Source organism: Hippoglossus stenolepis, chromosome 14 (assembly GCF_022539355.2).
Source record: "Hippoglossus stenolepis isolate QCI-W04-F060 chromosome 14, HSTE1.2, whole genome shotgun sequence".
NCBI classification, from domain to species: Eukaryota; Metazoa; Chordata; class Actinopteri; order Pleuronectiformes; family Pleuronectidae; genus Hippoglossus; species Hippoglossus stenolepis.
In genome coordinates this window covers 19562640-19585266 of record NC_061496.1, presented here as the reverse complement: position 1 = coordinate 19585266, position 22627 = coordinate 19562640, and the positions used below count along the sequence as shown (strand labels likewise).

At 40.3% G+C, this 22627-nt stretch overlaps 3 protein-coding genes across 4 annotated transcripts; 2 read left to right on the top strand and 1 right to left on the bottom strand.

The window, feature by feature from the left end:
- Positions 1-1204: 1204 nt before the first annotated feature.
- On the bottom strand, positions 1205-6646 carry LOC118121284 (cytochrome P450 2J2). Its single transcript, XM_047342991.1, is given in 7 exon segments — positions 1205-1399; positions 1646-1705; positions 1708-1756; positions 1758-1787; positions 2258-2479; positions 3837-4013; positions 6605-6646. Coding segments are annotated over 7 exon segments (756 nt in total). The 3' UTR covers positions 1205-1223.
- On the top strand, positions 6632-11864 carry LOC118121032 (cytochrome P450 2J2). 2 transcript variants are annotated; one of them, XM_035176638.2, is made up of 9 exons: positions 6632-6893; positions 8147-8309; positions 8702-8851; positions 8943-9103; positions 9846-10022; positions 10664-10805; positions 10901-11088; positions 11193-11334; positions 11452-11864. In XM_035176638.2, exons 1-9 carry the CDS (start codon positions 6711-6713, stop codon positions 11625-11627), a joined length of 1482 nt encoding a protein of 493 aa, XP_035032529.2. In that variant the 5' UTR covers positions 6632-6710; the 3' UTR covers positions 11628-11864. The 2 variants fall into 2 exon arrangements, with proteins under 2 accessions (XP_035032529.2, XP_035032530.2); XM_035176639.2 differs by lacking the exon at positions 6632-6893 and having other exon boundaries at positions 8153-8309; positions 8695-8851.
- Positions 11865-12004: 140 nt separating this feature from the next.
- On the top strand, positions 12005-17957 carry LOC118121031 (cytochrome P450 2J4). The gene is made up of 9 exons (XM_035176637.2): positions 12005-13940; positions 14370-14535; positions 14632-14784; positions 14861-15021; positions 15188-15364; positions 15452-15590; positions 16886-17073; positions 17190-17331; positions 17511-17957. The coding sequence occupies exons 1-9, from the start codon at positions 13674-13676 to the stop codon at positions 17684-17686; spliced, it is 1569 nt and encodes a 522-aa protein (XP_035032528.2). The 5' UTR covers positions 12005-13673; the 3' UTR covers positions 17687-17957.
- The last annotated feature ends 4670 nt before the right edge of the window (positions 17958-22627 follow it).

The following is a 22627-nucleotide window of genomic DNA, read 5'->3' as shown; positions in this document are numbered from 1 at the left end:
AAAGGTTCATGAAGGGGGAAACAGATAAAAGGGCAACTTTTATATATGTCAATTATAGAAGTCGGTTGTTGATGCACGAGGATGGCCAAAAGTACATGAGTTAATTAAAAATGTCTGTCCCGCTTCACACATCACAGATAGACGATTTATCCAGTCAACTGAATGGTGCAAACTAAATTCCTTATAGCAGCAGGTATCACACAGTGTCAGGCTGGTAAGCAGCAATCAGAGTGGTAGCATGGCTCTCTGGGTTTTTCTCACCTGCCAAACCTCAGACTCTAACCACCATGTGAACACACAGGGGTCTGAGAGAGAAGCATAACTGTTATTCATTATGACACAAGTCAGGTTTTAGAAAGTCTGACAAAATCTACTGGAAATCAAGGTAGAAAAATACTTCCCCTTCGTCGCATATTTGAATAGAACATTATTTTAATAATATATAATAGCTTTTTTAAAAAAGGCTAGTGATTGAGATGAATAAAATAACTTCCAAATGGTGCTTTACTCAAACTGTAGGAGAGGAGTAATAAATCAGATTTTAACAACATATTTTAACATAGAGGTACAGATACATAAACATACGTGGTGCAGACAGTTAGTGAGTCCCAGCCTCTCATCACTGCTGGGCCCCATGTTATTATGAAGATTATTATATTCATATTTAAAGACTAGGAAGACGTCTGCCAGTTATTACAGCTCTTTATTTACACTGTGTATAATCACCCTGTCTACATATTGTTAGGCCTTGTCCACATAGCATCATCATAGAGCATATATACAAAGTATACATATCATCATTACTATTATATTATTGTTATCATACTCAACATTAATATCATTATTATTATACCATCACAAAACAACTAAACCATTATAGTTGTCTCTTACTATACTATTATAAACACTACTGTATCACTATTTTACTATTATACTAATAATATATATGTATATAGATATGTACACTTTTACTTTTACCTATATGCTCTTGTTTTTACAGTTAGTAATACAGTGATAAATGCATGATTTTTATGTTATATATTGAATATATATTCCATACTTACTCACAGTATGTGATTAACTACATAGCCACTGCCACTAATCTGCTGGGTTTTTTTGGTTTATCCTTTATGCCAATCACCAGTGTTCATATGCACGTACAACGTATGTTGTGTTTACATGTGACACTATTTTTGCACTTAAGCCTGAGGATGAATGAGACTCTATTGTGGGACGGCACCGAGGCAGTAGGGTTTGGGACAGTGAGTGGCTCCCTGCTTGTACTCCAGACAGGGCTGCTCTCCTGCAGCTGCCCTGAAAGAAAACCTCTGAAGGAGGGAGGTAAAGAAGATAAATAACTCCATCCTGGCAAGCTGTTCCCAAAGAAACACACACTTACCTGTGAATACACAATACTGCTGATTAGTTTGATTCATGAAATCTACAAGGGATTCACTTTGGTCCTATTAGGAACAGCCTTACGATAAGGTAGATAATCTTCTCCCAACTGTCTTATCTTTTGTTACACAGCCAAACAACTGATGGCAAGTAATTGTATACAATATCTTATTTTAATTCTCTTCACAAAGCTCTTGGATAGATCAACATAGAACTGAGTTTCAGAGGGTTGTAACTTCGGACTGACCCGCGGAGAAGGGGAGGAAGGCCTCTCTCTTTCTGAATTGACCATCCTGGTCCAAAAGTGTTGAGGGTTGAAGGAGAGTGGCGTTTACCACATGGACTCATCATGTAGGACTAGAGTGCAGTGTGGGTAAAACCATGGTGCCCTTCAAAAACAGAGTAATAATAAACTTTGATCAAACTTTGTTCTGCACATTTAACCCTAATAATCATATTATCTGAAAATACTGATAAATCATCATTGATAATTTTGTCAAAATGCCTTAATCTTTTAAGCCCATGTGGATAAGAAGTTTCTATAACGCTCCAAAAAATCTGAACATCTACAGCGGCATGATTAAGATCGTATGATCAAAAGCTCCAGCTCCAGACCCTGACGTGCTTTAAAAGTGATCAGTAAAATCTTTAAATCTATTCTAAAACGGACAGGGAGCCAATGAATATGGGGACTGTTGGCCTTGGTGGAGGTATGAGCTCTCTGAATGCCTTTCTAGTTATAAATTCATATTCAGTATATGAATCCTGATTGTTTTCCAAAATATTAAATGAGCTTTCTAACTGAGAAATAAGAAAATGCTCTTATAAAACAGATCTTCCTTGAATGTGCATTCTGTACCTTTGGGCTTGTGTACTTGTCGAGCTTGGTGTCCTTGTTTGTCGTGTGAGCCACATTAAATGATAGGATGTCACCCATTCTCTGAATCTCGTGGATGACTTCATCACTGTAAGTCATGTTCTCTATGTCAGTCATGGAGGGCTGTCTAGATGAACCTACCACAACATCTATCTCAGCCTGGACTTTGTCTGCGCACAGTGAAAATGAAACATGAACATGAATCTGCATGGACAACACATCCCACTTGGCAGCATATACTAGAGTCAAGGGCCTACTATTGGTTGTATTCTTGTATTTAAGTGACTTAACCCTTGTGTTGTCCCTGCTTCCCCCGGGTGTTGGCCCCCTCACATAGCCCACCCAATATTAGGACGCACACGTAGGGCAATAGACAAGTGAGCAGCTCTTGCAGATGTATTTGTTACACCCGCGGCACACGGTGTGAGTTTTACAGTCCTTTTTCCTGGGGCATATCTGACACCTCTTCCTCTTCACTGGCCCAGCGGGCTGCTGCTAGGGCTATGGAGGAGGCCGGACACTCGGGTCGAGCGTCGTAGTCAAGAGCTCTCTGTGCGGCGGCGGCAGCGGCTTTTACAGCCTTCACAACCGCGGCGGACGCGTCCGTGCGGAGGATGCGCTCCCTTCGTGCGATGAACGGAGTCACGAGAGCCTTTCCCAGCTGCTCTAGGAACACCCTCCGCTTGATCCAGGCTGGGTTGATCTCTCTCCATATCATGAAGGCGTTGTAGGAAGAGATGTCGAGAATGTTGTGAAAGACGACCAGGGGCCAGCGCGCGGTCATCCTCCTGCAACTGTACGTTCCGATCACCTTGTCTAGGTTGTCCACGCCACCTTTGTTGCGGTTGTAGTCCAGGACGATGACCGTTTCCCGTCCTAGCGGTCGCTGATGTCGGCCTCGGGGTGCCGTGTGCTCAGGAGCACCACATTCCTGTTTATCTTTGGGATGTAGGACACAAGAGTGGCGGTGGGCGTGAATGCGAACTTGGATGAGAACACCTCTCTTCCCTTGACCGCGAGCAGCCCGGTCGGGAGCTCGGGCTTGTTCTTCCGAACCGTGCCGACCACGGTGAGCTTCCTCTCCAGGAGCTGCCGCGCTAGTTTGTAGGAGGTGAAGTAATTGTCGCATGTGACGGTACGACCGTGCAGTCCCTCCGTTACATCGAGCACTACCCGCAACCCCTGGTTCCGTTCTGGGTGTCCGCCGTTCGGCTTTCCGGTGTAGACTTGCATCTTCCAAGCGTAGCTTGATTTCGCATCGCAGGCCACCCACGACTTGATCCCGTATTTCGCCGGTTTGCTGGGCATGTACTGACGGAACGGACACCGGCCTAGGGAGAAAAACAGGAGGAGAAGAGATGAGAGGAGATGAGATGATGACGAGGACTAGCAGCCGCTATCTACATAACATAACATAACATAACATAACATAACACGACCTGACCCTTTGCTACATGTCTTTCCAACTCTCACCCCATTTCATGCTAACACTGTCCTATCAAAGGAAAAAATGCCCCAAAAATATCTTAAAAAGAAAATGTCTAAAAGGAATTACACTGACCACTTCCATTTCAATAAGTAAAGAGTCGATGTAGTCTCTTGGTGTTGAGGGGTTGAGAGTTTCTCTGTGTTCTGTTATCTTGCTCTCAATATAGTCAACAATCTCATGTGTCAGACTGAATATCCTGTTGTGAGGTCCAGGCAGCCACTTCATGAGCCAGTGCATCGGGTTGAACATCTACAGAGAAGTAAGAAGTGTAAGGTACTACACACAGTCTCACACCCTTTCCACCTTGATGACGTCACAAGGAGCGCCAAATGGACACTCATTCATATCACATTTCTGCTTTCTTCTAATGTAAATAATGTTGAAAATAACTGATGAAGTCTTGTTAAACTAAGCTGTGTTTTATTGAATAAGTTAAAAAACTGACTGTGGAGCAAGTGAGAAAGAATTGGGCAATTTTCGTGGAAAAGAGATAAAATGATTTTTAAGCATTTCCCTAAGTAGTGGGTATCCTCGTGTGCAGAAACAAAACCGAAGTCTGGAAAGCCGGGTTTTCACAGCCATGTCATTAGTCCATGCCATGTAATTATAGTTAAAAAAAAAAGGGGGGGGGGCATAGACAAAACGCACATTGCAGTTTCACACGGGGTGACTGTGGCTGAGGGGTAGAGTGGTCGTCCTCCAACCTGAAGGTCGGCAGTTCGATCTTCCCCATCTGCATGCCGAAGTGTCCTTGGGGAAGATGCTGAACCCCGAATTGCCCCTCATAGAACAACAAAGTGCTGCTAATAGATGCACTGTATGAATGTGTGTGTGAATGGGTGAATGTAGAACTGTACTGTAAAGAGCTTTGAGTGGTCATCAAGACTAGAAAAGCGCTATATAAATACAAACCATTACATGAGAACATACAATGTGTAGGGGCTACAGCCACAACATGGGGATTTGAACAGTGAAATCAGAGCAGTAAAAACGACAACAGCTGTAGATGGAAAAAGCTTTGCTAATCTTTAATGTCTCAGTTTGTGTTTCTCTCTCTCTCATCTCCTCCAGGTGTGTGCTCTTGCCAGCACCTCCACTGGCACAGCTGAAACCGCTCCGGAGTCAGTGAGAGGCAGAAAAGTGAATGCAGCATTTTGTGACATTGTATTAGTGTGTGAGTGGGTGGATGTGGCTTGTAGTATAAAGTGCTTTGATTAAGTGATAAGAGTAGACCACTATCTAATTTATGTTTGTGTTATTCTGTATTTGCACATAAATTCAATCTGTTATTTCCTTTTAAATAAGGGTCAGTGTGAAGGATTTAGTGACATCTAGTGGTGAAGTTGCATGTTGCAGCTGAATACCCCTCACCTCACCCTCTGCTTCCAAACATGACAGAGAACCTGTGGAGCCTTCAGTTGTCCATAAAACTCAAAAGGTGTTTAGTTTGTCCAGTTTGGGCTACTGTAAAAAACATGGCAGCTTCCAATGTAAATATAAAGTATTTAAATATAAAGTTGCCCATTTGAGGGTAAAAACGACAAATCATACAATTTAGATAATTACACACCAGTGAAAACATAGGATTATTTTATATTTATTTTGGCCAATAGATCCCCTTCATCTAAATCTTACACACTGAACCTTTAAGTCTGGATTAGTGGTCTGTGTGGTCCTGTCTGTTTTCAATGAGGGCTTCTCTCACAAGTTTGTATCCATTAATGAACACAATCCTTCCAACGAAGAGGCAGGGATGTTAATAGTTTTCATATTTCTCTGCAAACTGAACATTCAAACTTCATGTTGCATGATGCATGACTTCTGGCCTCTTTCAACGTGGCATTGTTGAGTGTTAATGGTTAACTAATGAAGCAATGCCAACTATCTGAACTGATCATACCAAAGGTCCTTTGTGTAACAAGCGATACTCACTCATTGTTAGTCTGTCTGTGTGTGTTATTTTTGCTTGGTTTTGTTTTGGGTAGGAGGGGATGTATAGCTTCATCTTATTAAAGTCTGATGCTGATTGTTTCTTTTGGAAAATATTGATGTTAATACTAGAGCTATTTGAGGGCAGAAATGTGGGTTTCAATTGTCCCTATGCACCCACTACATTGCACAATGACCTACAATGTTGCTCAAATATTGGTAAATTCCAGAAAATGTATAAAGAAAGATTTATGAAAAGTATGAACTTATTGAGTAATATTTACGTTATGATGAGGGAAATCGATTGCCAAAAGAAGGGGTTTATAGTTTATGGTATATGGTGGGGCCTTTTATGGTTTATATACAGAGGACACAGTCTCCATTCCTTCACTTATCTATGATTAGATGTTTAAGAGCGATATAAGCGAGCTGCCGTGACTAAACACAGCTCCGATTATTAGAAACCTATCTGCTGGTCTTTCTGTTTTCCTGTTTGCGTCAGCAGCTCGTCCTGCCAATGAATCCATCATTGATTTGTTTATATAATACAGAACAGTCCAGTGTTTTCTTCCAGTCCATTCTTTGTTACTTATAGACGTTTGTTTCTGGCTCATTATCCCCTTGGAGGAGGTTTGACCTGCGATGGAGATAAAGACAGAGAACTGACACTAAGCTCTAGAATAAGATAAAATATAATATCTTTCAATACATATTCTTACCTTATGTTATTTACTTATTCATTGATATTAAGTGATCACTGAAAAGTATTTTTTTATCTGAATTATTTGGAGGACCTTGCTGACATGCAGCCACATGCAAACAGTCAGCAGTCAGCTGGAAGAGCTCAAGCTTCAGTCTTGTTTTTCACTTCACAAAGGAGGCCAGAGGTCCTGAGAGGCCACCACCGTTACATAACATTTCCTGAGAGCCTGTTTTTTCCTGGTCTCCTCCATTCCGTACTCACATGTGAGGGGATCAACAAGGATTTTTCAGAGGGCTGTTTGAAACATCTTCATTATGATTTTTCAAGCTATTTTTGATTGCATGGACTTCACTGGTTGGCTCCTGTTTGGTTTTGCATTGTTGCTTTTGACTGATGTGATGAGAAACTGGAGGCCTCACAACCTTCCACCTGGACCATGGGCCCTGCCTTTTCTAGGAAATGTCTTCACTGGAGTTGACTTCAAAACAATGGAGAAGGTGAGATGAACACTGACACTTCATAGAGAGTGTGCATGAGCACAGCAGAGTCGCTCTTTAGTGTCCATGAACAAATTAGAGAAAGTATCTATGTCAACATGACAACCACATTGGCCAAATATTTCACGTACAATGTAAAGCATCTTCATCATTACAAATCTTACTGCTTCCTTTTAAATCTTTTCCTATCCTGGCTCCCACATACACCTCCTCCATCCCTATAGGATGGTTCATAAGGTGTCTCTGTTTCTGATTTAACCTCTGGTATTACTTGTTATTATTCTTGTTTATATATTTAAACAAACAAGAATAACAAAATATTTATATGGGGACCATGGAATACGCACGTGTTGTGTAAACCCCAATTTGCTTATGTTGCTACTAAGTGGTATTGCCTTATGAACACACATGCAGTACACTATAATGTGCACCAGATGCACAGTGAGGGTAGGTCTGTCTGCCTGTTGAGAGCTGGAGGCTTGTCATAGCAACACACAATTGTACAAGTGGTATGTACCAATTTTACTAAATCCTGCTGAGGAAAGTAAAAACAGTATGGATGTTTTAATGAGCCAATGAACTTGTGGGAGAGAGAAAGAGAGAGAGAGAGCAGTGGAGCAAGGAGTGCTGCAAATATCTCTACAGTAGCATGGGAACAAAGACATGGTGGCCTATAGAGTATACTATGAGCCAGAGCAGGAGACCACAACATGAGATTCATACAAAGATTGGTGAAAAGCTGTCCATGATTTTCTGAGTTATTTTCTACACAGACACACAGACAGACACAGACACAGACACACAGACACACAGACACACACACACACACACACACACAGCGTAATGACATCAGGAGGAATGTTTTGTTATCATTTGTCAATTGCATATCTGTACATGTTCAAGTATTTAACTCAAACAACATTTATCGGGGAAATTGATTTGGTAGTTTTTGCATAATCCTTCTAACAAACAAACAGACGCAAATTAAAACATAACCTTCTTGGTGGAGGAAACAATTGTAAACTGCATCAACACAGGTTACAACATTAACAAGGTGAAACTAACACTAATTAGCCCAAACAATAGATCGACACAAAACTCTTGTTGCAGCGGTTGAGAAGTTTAATGTTTGAATTTGTGGTTAGCAATGATGTACTTGGCCATTGACAATTGGCATTTCTTCTGAAAAAATATCTGTGTTTCTTTTCAAAACATCCTCTCTCTTGATGAGTAATTTTTATTTTTGAATCCAGCTGGCTCAGGAGTATGGGCCAGTGTTTAGCTTGAGGAGAGGCAGCGAGAGGATGGTGTTTATTTCAGGACACAAGATGGTCAAAGAGGCACTCGTCAACCAGCTGGACAGCTTTGTGGATCGACCCATCGTTCCTCTCTTCCATGTTGTCTTCAAGGGCCTCGGTGAGTTAATGAATAAATGTTGCAAGAGATGTTTTTTCTCCAATTAAATCGTTTTTTATGCTGTGTTGAAGCATTTGACTAGAAATCATGATATCGACAACCAATGCACATGCAACTACTGGATCATTTTTGAATGCCACATCTGTGTGGCGATAAAACGTTGGCACCGACATCTCATCCCTCCCAACAGGTCTCCAGTACAGGAGAGGTTAGAGAGTCACAACTGTTAACTGTATCTGTTCAAAGTACTGTAGGTTGTCATTAGTGACAAGAGTTCAAACACATGAAAAGGCAGCATATCAATAAACTCTGCCCAGTATACACGTTATTCTGAAACTACATGCATGAATCTTTGTTCTGTTTGTCAACAAGCTAATGTGACAAGTTCACAGGCATCGCACTGAGCAATGGTTACTTGTGGAGGAAACAGAGGAAGTTTGCCAACACTCACCTGCGTCACTTCGGAGAGGGCCTGAAGTCCCTGGAGAAATATCTTGAAGTGGAAAGCAACTGTCTCTGTGAAGCGTTCAAAGGGGAACAAGGCAAGCAGATACAGTAGCTTTGCGTAAATTATTTGTGATTTTTCCAGTGTGATTTATCATTTGAGTTGAATTGACTACTGTATATTCCCAGGAAGACCCTTCAACCCCCACTACACCCTGACCACTGCAGTCGGTAACATCATCTCCTCTGTGGTGTTCGGGCATCGCTTTGAATACAGTGACGAAAGCTTTCGCAGGGTTCTGGAGCTGGACAATGAGGCCGTTGTGCTCGCTGGTTCTCCTCAGACTCAGGTAATTCCTGTATGAAGTATTATCTTGTGATCAAAAAACAAACTGTGCTGCTCATCTCTGTCTTTACTTAATTATCCTACAACCAGGAAAGCTCTCATTGAGATATAATATCACTTCTGCCAGGGAGTCTTGTTCAAGACGGGCCGCAAATTAATGAATGACAAATAACACAAAAAGAACTAGAACACTGTGAACAGACTAAATCACAGAACAGACACTTACAGGAATTAATGAATCAATGGGATAAAATCCTATGGATGCAATGATATTGTTCTGTGAATACTGATTTTAAAATATTTCTAAACATGCTAAGAGAGGGTAATGATTCCCGGTTTAAAACACCTTGCAGCTCACATGGAGCATGAAAGAAAAAGTATTCAATCAAACCAGCTCTGTTCAGGTGGTTAGGATTTAATTTTCTTTCAGATTTTCTCTTATTGTAGCTATAAGTGTTGCCATAACTTCAGCACTAAAGCAAAAAAATAAAAAAGGATACAGGTGGTCCCTCTATAAACCACAATGATTTTCACTGAACATTTTCATATAATTTACAGTGAGGCAGCATGATATGCTACATCCAGTTTATTTTAAGACAGATAGATATGCATGCATAATCTTATACCAAATTGAATATAAAAAGGTACTTTGGACATATACTTTTCTAACAGTAAAAGGAAAACATTTTCAAATGAAAATAGAAGCCTTGTCTATGGCTGACTTGAGACTGTGTCCCATCAAACAGCTGTATGATGCCTTCCCTGGCTTGTTGAAGTACCTGCCAGGGCCTCACCAGAAAGTCCACGCCAACTACGCACAGATCACAGAGTTCCTGAGGAAGGAAATAGAGAAGCACCAGGAGGAGTGGAACTCTGAAGACCCTCGAGATTTTATAGATGTATACCTGTCTGGGATTGAGAAGGTATGATCTTTATTACGCTTTCAGTAAGTGGGATTTTGTTAAAATTTGACATTTTTTCTCCTCGTGGAAATTTTAACAAAGAAACACTATTAATCAGCCCATTATCATAACATGGACAAAACAAGAAAACAGTATGAATATCTATTTCTTCCACTGTTAGAGACCTCAACCACAAGCGTTTTAAAAAATTTCAGATTTCTGTTCAGATTGAAATCCATCCTTCCATGCCTATAAAATACTTTTACACTGATCAGCCACAACATTTAAAGTAGTTACTGGTTTGAAAGAGTTTATTCTGAACCATCGGAAAAGTTTCATTAAAAAAAAAAAATTATTTACAACTGTGTCATACCTAAACGGGATCGTTTTATAGTTGCTCAGCACTGGTGCCATAACAACCCAATAATCTCTAATACTGTTTATGTCAGTTGCTGCATTCATGATGAGCCAACAGCTTCAGTGAGCCATGCTGAGAGAGAGTGATGTCTGTGTCTTTATATTCTATTGGGAAATTAAGATGTTAAAGTCCTCGATGAGAATGACTGTTAAATATCATGTTCCATCAGTGAATTGTAAAGTATGAAGGCCACAGCCCTGTGAGTAATGTTTTAAAATAACCTGTTTTATTGTTGACTCATTAGAATAAAGATGATCCTCAGGCTGGCTTCAACATTGAAACCCTGCTGATTTGCACGCTTGACCTGATCGAGGCCGGGACGGAAGCAGCCGCCACCACTTTACGCTGGGTGCTCGTATACATGATAAACTACCCAGAGATACAGAGTCAGTCAATTCATCCTCATTAATTATGTTAAGGACTGGAGTGCTGTGTTTAATGGCCAATGTTGTGGTACTGGCTCTGCTTCCTCACTCTGCAGAGAAAGTCCAAGAAGAGATAGACAGGGTTATAGGACAGTCTCGTCAGCCAACTATGGCCGACAGACCCAACCTGCCCTACACTGACGCCGCCATCCACGAGACTCAAAGGATGGGAAACATTGTTCCGATGGGATTTCCCAAAATGGCGAGTAAAGACGCGACACTGGGAGGATACTTTATACCCAAGGTAGGAGACTGTTGTCCACACTCACCCAGATGAATGTCAAGTTGTGAAATTTGCAAATGATTCATTCACAGCTGGTTAAAAAAGCATTGCATGACTCTTTCCAGGGCACAGGTATAACTACACTGCTATCATCTGTGCTGTTTGATAAGAATGAGTGGGAGACTCCAGACACCTTCAATCCCGAGCATTTCTTGGATGCAGAGGGTCAGTTCCGCAGGAGAGACGCCTTCTTGCCATTCTCAGCAGGTTCATTCTATACTCGTTGATTTCTTTAAAACTCTTTGTCTTACAAGAGTTGCTACTAAAACATTTATAATAGGTTGTAAGTGCAGAATCTTCAATCTCATCTGTCTCCGCCCCCAGGTAAACGTGTGTGTTTAGGGGAGCCCCTGGCCAGAATGGAGCTGCTTCTGTTCTTTACGTCTCTCCTCCAACGCTTCACCTTCTCTCCTGTTCCTGGAGAAATGCCCAGCTTGGAGGGTGTGCTGGGCTTTACCCATTCACCAGACGAGTTCAGGATGCTCGCCATACCCCGTTGATGGCTCTCCATCATCCCATCCAAAACAGAAGCATCAATTAGCAGGACGTCCACAGTCTTCTTGCGGCCACAAAATCAAAGATTTGTATTCGTATAATTGTGTAAACGCATCAAAGGTCCATCATCTTAAGTGAAACAATAAGACAATGATTGTATATCGAACTTGTAACTGAAAAATACTGAGAATGACTTGAGTTCCGTGTGTAGATAAAAAGTAAATAACCATAATGACAAAATTCTTTGGCTTAAGCACACTCAATTCCTGTTCATTTGGTTCTTGCAGCAAATTTAAGCCATTATTTCCACGGTCCACCCACAGCCGGGTTTTTTAAAGTTATTTAGAATGTGAAAACCTGTTTTGTTGTTTATGATCAAAACTTAACCGACAAAACTTTAAGTAACGTTTTACCCAAACCACTCCTCTCTGTTGTTTTAGTGTACTCAGTGGTTAGCCTGAATTATTCATTAGAATTTTCCGTTCCACAGTATATTTGCTGATCACTGATGTGACAAGCTTTTATATACAGGTCCTCAGGTACTTCAGTAACAAGCTCACTACCATATGAAAATCAACAGTTGATCCATTAATTTAATGAGCTCATACTGACTTGTTATGTTATGTATTCATAAGACATAACAAACAGCTCTTGAACTTTAGATCTCTTAATGACCCCTAATCTAGATAAGTTGGTTGTTAAACTTCAACTTTTACTTACTTATATAACAGTGATTCCACAACTTCCTTATCAAACTCTAACTTCAATAATAATAAATAATCATTACAATTTCAATAGGGCCTCCGCACTGTCGGTGCTCGGGCCCTTATAATACCAATAACACAAACCCCTCAGAAATAGTTGTTGCCTATGTTTATTTTTGTTTTAGTTGTTGTCTATGCCTTGTTTTAAAAAACACAAATTCCCCTTTCACTTTCTTGTAACAGATCATAGTTCATGTGATTCAAATGGATCCCAACAACTACACAAAAAACTAAATCTTCATTCACCACAAATGTCTGCATCTCCCCAATATTTGAATAAATCCCCACATTCTCATAACTGCAATTCAAATTAAGAAAGAAAAAGGACAGAAAGTTTAAATTACTTTTTGTTAATGAGGGACTATACAAAGGATGTAAGTTATAACATATTTAAAAAGAAGAAGTGTAGCTATATACACTGAAATTATTGTGTTGCTCGATATTCCTTGTGTTTTGAAAATCAATTTCTACCATTTCTAAGAAACTGGAGATTTGTTTCATGAGCTTCTACTTTGAGGGATAAGTCTTTCAATGTATACAGGTGAAGTTCAACCTTTGGATCATGATATGGATGAGACTTGGCTTTGACCAAAGTGTTGAACAAGCTCAAACGTAAAATAATATAAAAATAGATATAAAAACAGAGAAAAAAAAAAAAGCAATAAACATTAAACATCATAAATAATCTAAAATAATTGACAATAAAATATTGTACGAGAACAAATGAATTCAAGGTCTCAAACTCAGCTAGAATTGCAAGGTAGAGAGAAGAAGCTGGTCTTTAGCAATGATTTAAAGGTTTCTATGCTCTTAATGGTTCTAATGCGAACAGATCAGCTGTTAGAGGAAACCACTGCAAAGGTCTTTTATGCTGCGGTGGATTGGCTCGTTGTTTGCAAGTGAGTTGGTGGGAAACCAGGAACCGTGGCGCCACACTCACGCAGCCAAACACTCAGACCATGTCCTAAAAGGTGACATGCTATTTCTACACCATGCCATGACAGCTTGTTGGTGTACACTACTGTACATATGCAATATATGTATAAGTACACTGAAACACTGCGTATGTTTTGCACACAGTGACGGAAAAACTAAACAAAGTTTGTGCATAGTACTACTGCTTTAAGTTTCCTCACATCTACCCTGACAAAGGTCTAGTTTGTTGATAGAAAGGAAGGCGTGGGTTATCTGTAACTGGTTACACAAGTACAATGTCAGCAACTTTGTACAGACTCTGTACTGATTGTTTTAATTGTGTTGCTGGCCAAAATAAAAGGGTTGACACTAATGTTACACTGGTCAGAAGAGAAAGTATTGGAAAAAACAGACCTTCCTCCCGGTGCTGCTTTGGCTTTTGAAACCATGTGGCTTTATGATTTTTTGCTCAGTTTCGACCTTACGGGGTTGTTTCTGTTCCTGTTTATTTTTATTTTAATCGCAGATTTCATCAAACACAGGAATCCACCAAATTATCCTCCAGGACCGCCTGGTCTGCCCATTGTGGGGAATTTCTTCAGTATGGACAGCAAACATCCACACCATTATTTTACCAAGGTAAAGATTACAGGTTTCAACTTACACAGCTTTTAAGTTATTTAAGTGTTCATTTATTAATAAATATCATTAAATCTGTTAAAACAGACCCATTCTTACACATTTAAACTTGGTTGGTTTTAATTGAATTAATAGAACATATATATATTCAGTTGAATATTCATATTGTTTCTGTCAGGAAAGTGGCATATGTGCTTTATAACAACATGTATAACTTGGTCAAACAACTTGAAAAAATTTAATATTTGATTCCTTTTTAGAAAGTCATTAACAGAATGAAACCTGAAACAATGCTTTACCTGATAATCTGTTATTTTTATGTAGAAGGATAGTTGACACGTTGTCATTGTGCATTAGCGGGTATTGTATATAATTTAAATATTTAAAAAATACTTGGCTCACCAGAATCTTTCCCTCTCATGTCGGCAGCTGGCTGATGTCTACGGGAACGTGTTCAGTGTCCGCCTCGGGGGGGAAAAGATGGTGTTTGTGACTGGGTATAAGATGTTGAAGGAATCCATAGTGACACAAGCTGAGAACTTTGTGGATCGACCACACAGTCCGATGTTTGACAGGATATACAAAGGCGGCTCAGGTGGAAACATCCCTCTCTTTCTTTTGTCCAGTGCAGAACAGAAGTGACTTCCCGCAAGTTGATCGCTCTTTTATTCCTCTGCATGCTTGTGTGTAGGTGGTCTGTTCATGAGTAATGGTGAAACATGGAAGAAACAGCGGCGTTTTGCTTTGTCCACCTTACGCACCTTGGGTCTGGGCAAAAGTCTCATGGAGCAGAGCATCTGTGAGGAGATCCGATACCTGCAGGAGGAGATGGAGAAGGAGAAAGGTGGTTAAAATGCAGCATACAATAAGCTCATAATCCCACATGAGGAGTTGTCCTAACATGGACTCCTCTCTTCCAGGTGAACCTTTCAGCACAGCAGGCCTCTTCAACAACGCTGTATCCAACATCATTTGCCAGATGGTGATGGGAAAACGCTATGAGTACAGCGACCACAACTTCCAGACCATGCTGACATATCTGTCAGAGGTTATAAGGCTGGAGGGCTCCGTTTGGGGTTTCGTAAGTCAATAACACACATAAAGTTTAATCATTGCCAGAGAGGACGCTCTCTGGTGGAATTGAGGGGGTCAATTCTCCGTAACCAGGAGGCCTACGTCTCTGGTAAAAATTTCAAAGGTGAAAGGAAATGTTAACTTTGTTCCCTCTGCTGTTTTCTTACATGTAGCTGTATGAATCGTTCCCCAACGTGATGAACTACTTGCCAGGTCCTCACAACAAATTATTCAGCCACTATATTGACCTCCAAGACTTCATGAACCAGGAGTTACAGAGGCACAAGAAGGACCTGGACCACAGCAATCCCCGGGACTACATTGACACTTTCCTCATTGAAATGGAAAATGTACGTGGCCAGATGTGTTTTACATAGAGTTTTAGCCCTCTCTCTCAAACTGCTAATCATTCACCACTATATCCACTCTTTGAACAGCACAAAGACAATGACCTGGGCTTCACTGACCCTAATCTGATTATGTGCTCTGTGGATATGTTCCTGGCCGGAACAGAGACAACTGCCACCACATTGCAGTGGGCTTTGGTTTATCTCATCAATAACCCTGAGATCCAAGGTAGGTCACATGCAAAGATGCATAGAAAGCTGTGAAATAGGAAGGAAACAGAAGTTTGCATCTATCCATACTTAGTAACTTGCTAATACTTATTAATACAAACATCAGCATACGGACACACTGATACACACAATGCTAACATGATCATGTTATGCAGGAATTATGATATATGATCAACTTCTTTGTTAAGGTTGTTAACATGCTAACATTGGCTAATTAATTCAAATGCGAGGGTGATGGACTAAAAGATTAACCTGATAATGTTGCTACTTAAAATGTTAAAGGATAAACAAAGTCTTTACAATACATCCTAAGGGAATCATGACCATGAGTACTAAATGAATCCATCCATGTTGAGTTGTTCTGGACCATAGACTGTATCAAGATGGACAACACATCTCCACCTCCTCCTATTATCCAGAAATGAGGCAGAAATATCCTGGATACATACGCGGCCATCTTGCACATCTGGAGCCAGAGTCTTTGCAGTAGCATTCCAGGGGGTGGAGCTGCAGTAGCAAAGTCAGGCAGATACACAAGCTCGACCAATCACAAGTCAATCACAGCTTTCAATCATGATGTTTCAGCCCATCTTTATAGAGCTTAACAGCATGATTACAAAGTAAAAAATCCCATTCACTTTCTGAATAGATATTTTGATTACCAGACAATATTGTAATCATCCAAGGTAGACTTACAACAAGCTACAAGCTTGTGAAACGATGTTATATGCTCCTGTAGAAGACACAAGTTCATATATCAACTGTGTTATAATAAAAACACGTTTTATTTGCAATGTCAAGGAGAAGCACTACACGACCCACAACCTTGCTGATTGGTGGAGCTCGCTATTGCTATGGAAATGTTAACAACAACAACGAATACAATGTTGGCTTAACTTGGCTACAATCTGCAATGATCCGATTGTTCAGCTTTACACTATGTTAATATACTAAACACTATACGAAACATTATATATGACACAAACTACAATATATTGCAACACTATATTAACAACATGGTTAAAATTCCAGAAGAAGTACGCTACAGGTTTTTGGAAAGGGATAGGAACTATTAATATGGCTTATTTTATTTTTCATCCGTAGAATAACACTTCAGGAATCAGATGCAACAAAAAAGCAAATGGATTAGCAGTAGCTAATATATATGTGTGTCAGTGGCAATCTAACAGACATGAAGACAGGATCAAGATGTTTGATGGCCGACCGAGGCATACAGTTTTTAATGTTTCCCCCTTGCCATAAGCTAAAACCATTCATTTGTTGAATTTCTAGAAAAAGTCCAGGCAGAGATAGACGGAGTGATCGGACAGAGCCGTCAGCCCACTATGGCCGACAGACCCAACATGCCCTACACTGACGCTGTCATCCATGAGATCCAGAGGATGGGAAACATTGTTCCTCTGAATGGACTCAGAGTAGCTGCCAAGGACACAACACTGGGTGGTTACTTCATACCTAAGGTACATTGTCATTTAAAGTCAGAACATTACATCTTTATATAAGAAAGAGAAATGAAATAAGTGAGTGTTGTTGTTGCAGCATTGCTTGGTGTTAACCTATGAATCGTGTTTTTTAGGGTACGTCCATAATGCCCATGCTGACCTCGGTGCTGTTTGACAAGGATGAGTGGGAAACTCCGGACACTTTCAACCCCGGACACTTCCTGGATGCTGAGGGAAAGTTTGTGAGGAAAGAAGCTCACCTGCCTTTCTCTGCAGGTACACCATGCAGATTAACCTCCATTTTAAACATGACCCAGAATATACATCTTGTGCTCTTACACCTGTGTGTGTGTGTGTGTGTGTGTGTGTGTGTGTGTGTGTGTGTGTGTGTGTGTGTGTGTGTGTGTGTGTGTGTGTGTGTGTGTGTGTGTGTTTGTGTGTGTGTGACGCTTCAGGGAAACGTGTGTGTCTTGGAGAGGGCCTGGCCAAGATGGAGCTGTTTCTGTTTTTGGTAGGTTTACTTCAGAAGTTCTCTTTCACGGTTCCTGACGGAGTAGAGCTGAGTACAGAAGGAGTTACTGGAACGACTCGAGTGCCGCACCCCTTCAAGGTTCATGCCAAGTCTCGCTGAATTAGGCAACATCTCACTGAACCGTTTTTCACTGAATCAATGCGTAACAGGACAAGACGCAAGCAAATCACAGGAGAGACAGCTCATTCTGATGCTTTCACTGTTGTATGATCATGTTCTTAAGACCTGCTTAGTCTCTCTGCCTGTACATTTAATTCTGTGTGATGGAGTTAGTGATTTGTAAATTTAGTTCAGTTTAAAATATGTTTGCTTTTGTTTAATTAATGAAATGGTAACAAGGTAAAATAAATAAATTTAATTAAATGAAAAATAAATTGTATGATTAATTATTGGTTTATGTCACATTTAGGCTGGTGACTTTTTTTTGTCATTTAATTTCTTATTAGTTTTCTTCCTGTAGTTGCAATTTTCTGTGAATCAAGCAAAAGGTCAAACAGTTGTCTTTCGGTAAGTTTAATTCTACATCTGCAGATGGACTCAAAATACACATCACCTGGTGTGACATGGACAATGAGTGAAGAACAGACATGAGAGTTGTGTTCTTATAACGAATAGCCCCCTCCCACAAGGGAAAAGAAGGTATCCATCACCTTCTTTGATGTTTTATCAGGGTGGGGACATCATGGCTTCATTTACAAAACAAAGACCCTTGGAATGCATTATTTGCTCAGAGGCATCATTAAGTTTCAGGCTTCAAGAGGCCATAAAGATAAAGTCCCTGAGCAATAATCATGAACCCTAAGTTAACCCACAGTTAACCTTTTAGATACACAAGTCTGTTTATACATCATCACATTCAAAATGCAAAATTTCCATTACACTTCCCAAAAAGTCAGCTTACATTCATATGACTTAAAAATCACTAAAACTGCTCCAGATATGCACTGATCTCCGCAGTTCCTCCATATTTTCTCTGCAGGAGGTGCATGTGTGAACGCAAATGTCCGTCTGGCCTCCAAGTGTAAAGTCTGTAGAAATCCAGCAGAATCCAATGTGTGAACACAGCAGGGGTTGATGACGCACAACAGACACAAAAATTAAAAAAAGAAAAAGAAAACAAAAATGTCCCAGTGAAAAAGCAGTGTCACACATGTAGAAGTCACCGAAAAAGATGTCAAGAGAGTTTGTGGTGATAAGGGCTGACACCGGATTCTGTGTGTTGTCAAGAAAATCACGTGATCTCTGCAGTGGAGTAAATACGTCACTTCCTGCCTTTGTCTGCTGCAACCTTCTGCTCCACATCTCGCCTGAATAATGCAGAGGATTTGTTACTGTTGTGAACGCTGCTGTGTTGTGCATGAGTGAAAGACAAACTCTGGGTAGCTCTGTAGCCAATTCTCCAGATTTTTCCCGCAGGTCATGTCTGGAAACATCCTTCCAAGTTTTGTGGAAATCTGTGCAGTTGTTTGTGTGTGATCTGCTTAAAAACCAACAAACAATTCAACTGAGAAAGGTAAAAACATAACCTCCTTGTTGCTCGTCATGTGTCGGTCAACAATCTGAGAATCATCCTCATGCAGATTGTTATCTCTCACTGGTCATTAAACTGTATCTTTACATGAGCTGTGAAATCAAGGTCTCAAACTCAAATTGAACTGAAAGCTAGAGAGAAGAAGTGGGTCTTGAGCAATGTTTCTATGCTCTTAATGGTTCTAATGTGAACAGGTCAGCTGTGATGGGAAACCACTGCAAATTTCCAGTTTGGTCTTTTATACTGCAGTGGATTGGCTCATCAACCAAACACTCAGACCGTGTCCTAAAAAGTGAAATGCTATTTCTACACCATGCCATGACAGCTGACCTGACACCGGATTCTGTGTGTTGTCAAGAAAATCACGTGATCTCTGCAGTGGAGTAAATATGTCACTTCCTGCCTTTGTCTGCTGCAACCTTCTGCTCCACATCTCGCCTGAATAATGCAGAGGATTTGTTACTGTTGTGAACGCTGCTGTGTTGTGCATGAGTGAAAGACAAACTCTGGGTAGCTCTGTAGCCAATTCTCCAGATTTTTCCCGCAGGTCATGTCTGGAAACATCCTTCCAAGTTTTGTGGAAATCTGTGCAGTTGTTTGTGTGTGATCTGCTTAAAAACCAACAAACAATTCAACTGACAAAGGTAAAAACATAACCTCCTTGTTGCTCGTCATATGTCGGTCAACAATCTGAGAATCATCCTCATGCAGATTGTTATCTCTCACTGGTCATTAAACTGTACCTTTACATCTTACAGAGCACCAGCCCATCTCTAACTGGGAACAAATGTGATCCTACTCAGTCATTTGCTCGTCTCTGCTCCTGCTCTGCTCCATGACGAGGGGGTATCATCTCTTTCTGTGACTCGATCTGAGGGGACTGCTGCTCGTCTCTATCACTGCTCTGCTGCTCCTGTACAGATCCTCTGTATGTGCATGTGTGAACGCAAGTGTCCAAGTGAGACGCTTCGCAATTTCTATGGACTTTATCCGCCTGATCTCCTAGTTTATAGTCCATAATAATCCAGGAGAAATCAATGTGAGAACATGACTTCCTGGAACCTGGAGTTCATGTCTGAAAACGGCTTAAGTCAGAAAAGTTACATCCCTACTGTACTGTTGTCAGTAACACCACCCTGGCTGTTCCCCTCAGTGTCTACGGATCTCTACTTTCTGGAAAATGTGCAATGACATAAAGATTGTGGCAATATAGCAGTTTTGGTGGAAGATATATTGCAAACAGTATACAAAACATTTGTTCCATTATGTACAGATGTTTCAGTATACCAGACGTTTCAGTGAACAGGAGAACCTCAGATCATTTGTCAGTTTACACGGTGGAGATGGTAGCCATTGCAGTAGCATTACAGTGGGTAGAAGAGTTACAAATCAGGAAGGTTGTTTTGTGTATAGATTTGTCTTCAGTATTAATGTCGTTAAAGTAATTTTCATCTAACAGTAGGCAAGATTTAGTTAATGAGATATTTGTATAGATTTTCAAATATGAATATTGTGACTACTTTTATGTGGATACTGGCACACAGAGGAATAAAGGGCAATAAAGGGGTGGATGTATTGGCTAAGCAAGTACTAAATCATGAAGAAATCATGGACATTTCACTTAGTAAATCAGAAGCAAAAACAATAATCATAGGAAACATTATTAAAGAATGGCAGCATAGCTGGGATGTTGCCAACGCAGGGAGACACCTTTATGCAGTACAGCAGGAGGTGAGCACAAATAATTTAATATGGCCTAGATCAATGGTTCCCAAATGGTGTGCCTTGAGGTATATTCAGGTGTACCATAGGAATTTGAGAGAAATTTACAATATTATACAATACTACTATACTAGTACATGGCTCCAGAGTGTGATCATTTAAATTTGTGAAGTGTGACTAAAAATGTTCCTTTGTTGCAACGGTGCGCCAAACATTTATCTGGTTTCTTAATCTGATCGAGTTGTAACACTTTCTCCTCTCATCTCCTCTGTGAAGACAAAGCCAGGCAAACCAGTGCAACCAATGTCTGGAGTCTGAAATAAAAAGTTATGAATAACTTTTAAATTTATTATATGTTATTTTTATGCATTCATTTATCAATACAGAGGTAAATTCTTTACCCTAAAAAATCATTTAAAAAAGCCTTCGGAACCCTAAGTTGCCGCAGTTGTCAGATGGTAGGAATTATTAGTGTGTGACACATCGAAGACCTTGATTGACAGCCAGTGTGAAGGAGAGCAACACCTCGAGCCAACCCGACAATGAATGATAACAAGGGTTTCTTGAATAAAGAATGAATAAGAATAAGAATACAGGTGTGCCTTGGGATTTTGGCTTGCAAGAAGAAGAAGAAAGAACACATAGTGGATGGCAGTAAAGCACCTTGACAAAGGTTGCCACCAGCCAATACACGGAACTAAGAAGAATGAGAAGAAGTAGGATAATTTACGGTGATGCACCTTGACATTGGTTGCCACCCGCCAATAAACCGAACAAAGAGGAAGAAGAGGCCACTTCTGAATTGTGACAATGGAGTTCTTACCGACTCAGGGGGAAAGAAGAAGAAGAAGAAGTAGATCCAGTAGATGGCTGTAATTCACCTTGAGGTTGGTTGCCACTTGCCAATAAATCGAACAAAGAAGAAGAACAATAACGTTACGTTCCATTACACATTGGAGATTGGAACACCCTCTTAAGTCAGAATTTCAACTCAGAAAGTCAGAGGAACCTCACCAACCCCAACTTTGAAATTCAAGATGGCTGCGCAGTGTATCAACAGTAGTGAAAGCTGTAGATTTAACTTTTAGTAGCACTAATGTCATTAAACGTACACACAGTACTGTCCAATTACTGTCTGTGGACGTTTTACTATGGCGTTGGTATGTGTGAAATGCCGCGCAATGCATGAACCGGTATAACTGGTACGCAATCAACTCAGGTTTTTGGGGTTTGACGTCATTCCAAGTGCTGAGTTCCAAGGTGTAATGGAACAGGGCATAATTTTTGTCATGGTTCACCATGACGGTTGTCTCTTGTCTTTGTCTGTCTTTTGTACCTGTCCTTTGTATTTTTTGTGCTTTTTCACTGCCTCACGACGGAAACTTCCAGTCACCCTGAGACTCCTTGTCACCTGGCATTAGTTAAATAGACATGCTCTCTGAAAACCGAGTTTGTCTGTCTGCGTTTGGGTCTGTTCCATCGGCATGATTTAACTTTTTTTTGTTGTTGTTTGTTTCTTAAAAATACACATGAACAAACAGACGGATAAATACATAAAAATAGAATATGTAAGGAACTAATTTAAAATAAATAAAATAAAATAATAAAATACACAGTGTACAGGCAACACATATATTAACTGTTTTTAAGGTCTTTGTTACAGGATTTAATTGGTGCTCTACAAAATCTTAATAGAAAACAGAAAAAAGGGGATTTTGACTGGAAAACTTGCATTAATGTATATAGAGTACTGACAATGCCAATGAAGATGGAGTATGGTTTACAGT

Excerpts from the sequence above, each read along its gene's own strand:
- LOC118121031 (XM_035176637.2), top strand. The coding sequence starts at position 13,674 with ATGTTACACTGGTCAGAAGAGAAAGTATTGGAAAAAACAGACCTTCCT. Across the intron at positions 13,941-14,369 it reads CACACCATTATTTTACCAAG|CTGGCTGATGTCTACGGGAA; the intron begins GTAAAGATTACA and ends TCATGTCGGCAG. Across the intron at positions 14,536-14,631 it reads GATATACAAAGGCGGCTCAG|GTGGTCTGTTCATGAGTAAT; the intron begins GTGGAAACATCC and ends GCTTGTGTGTAG.
- LOC118121032 (XM_035176638.2), top strand. The coding sequence starts at position 6,711 with ATGATTTTTCAAGCTATTTTTGATTGCATGGACTTCACTGGTTGGCTC. Across the intron at positions 6,894-8,146 it reads ACTTCAAAACAATGGAGAAG|CTGGCTCAGGAGTATGGGCC; the intron begins GTGAGATGAACA and ends TTTTGAATCCAG. Across the intron at positions 10,023-10,663 it reads ACCTGTCTGGGATTGAGAAG|AATAAAGATGATCCTCAGGC; the intron begins GTATGATCTTTA and ends TTGACTCATTAG.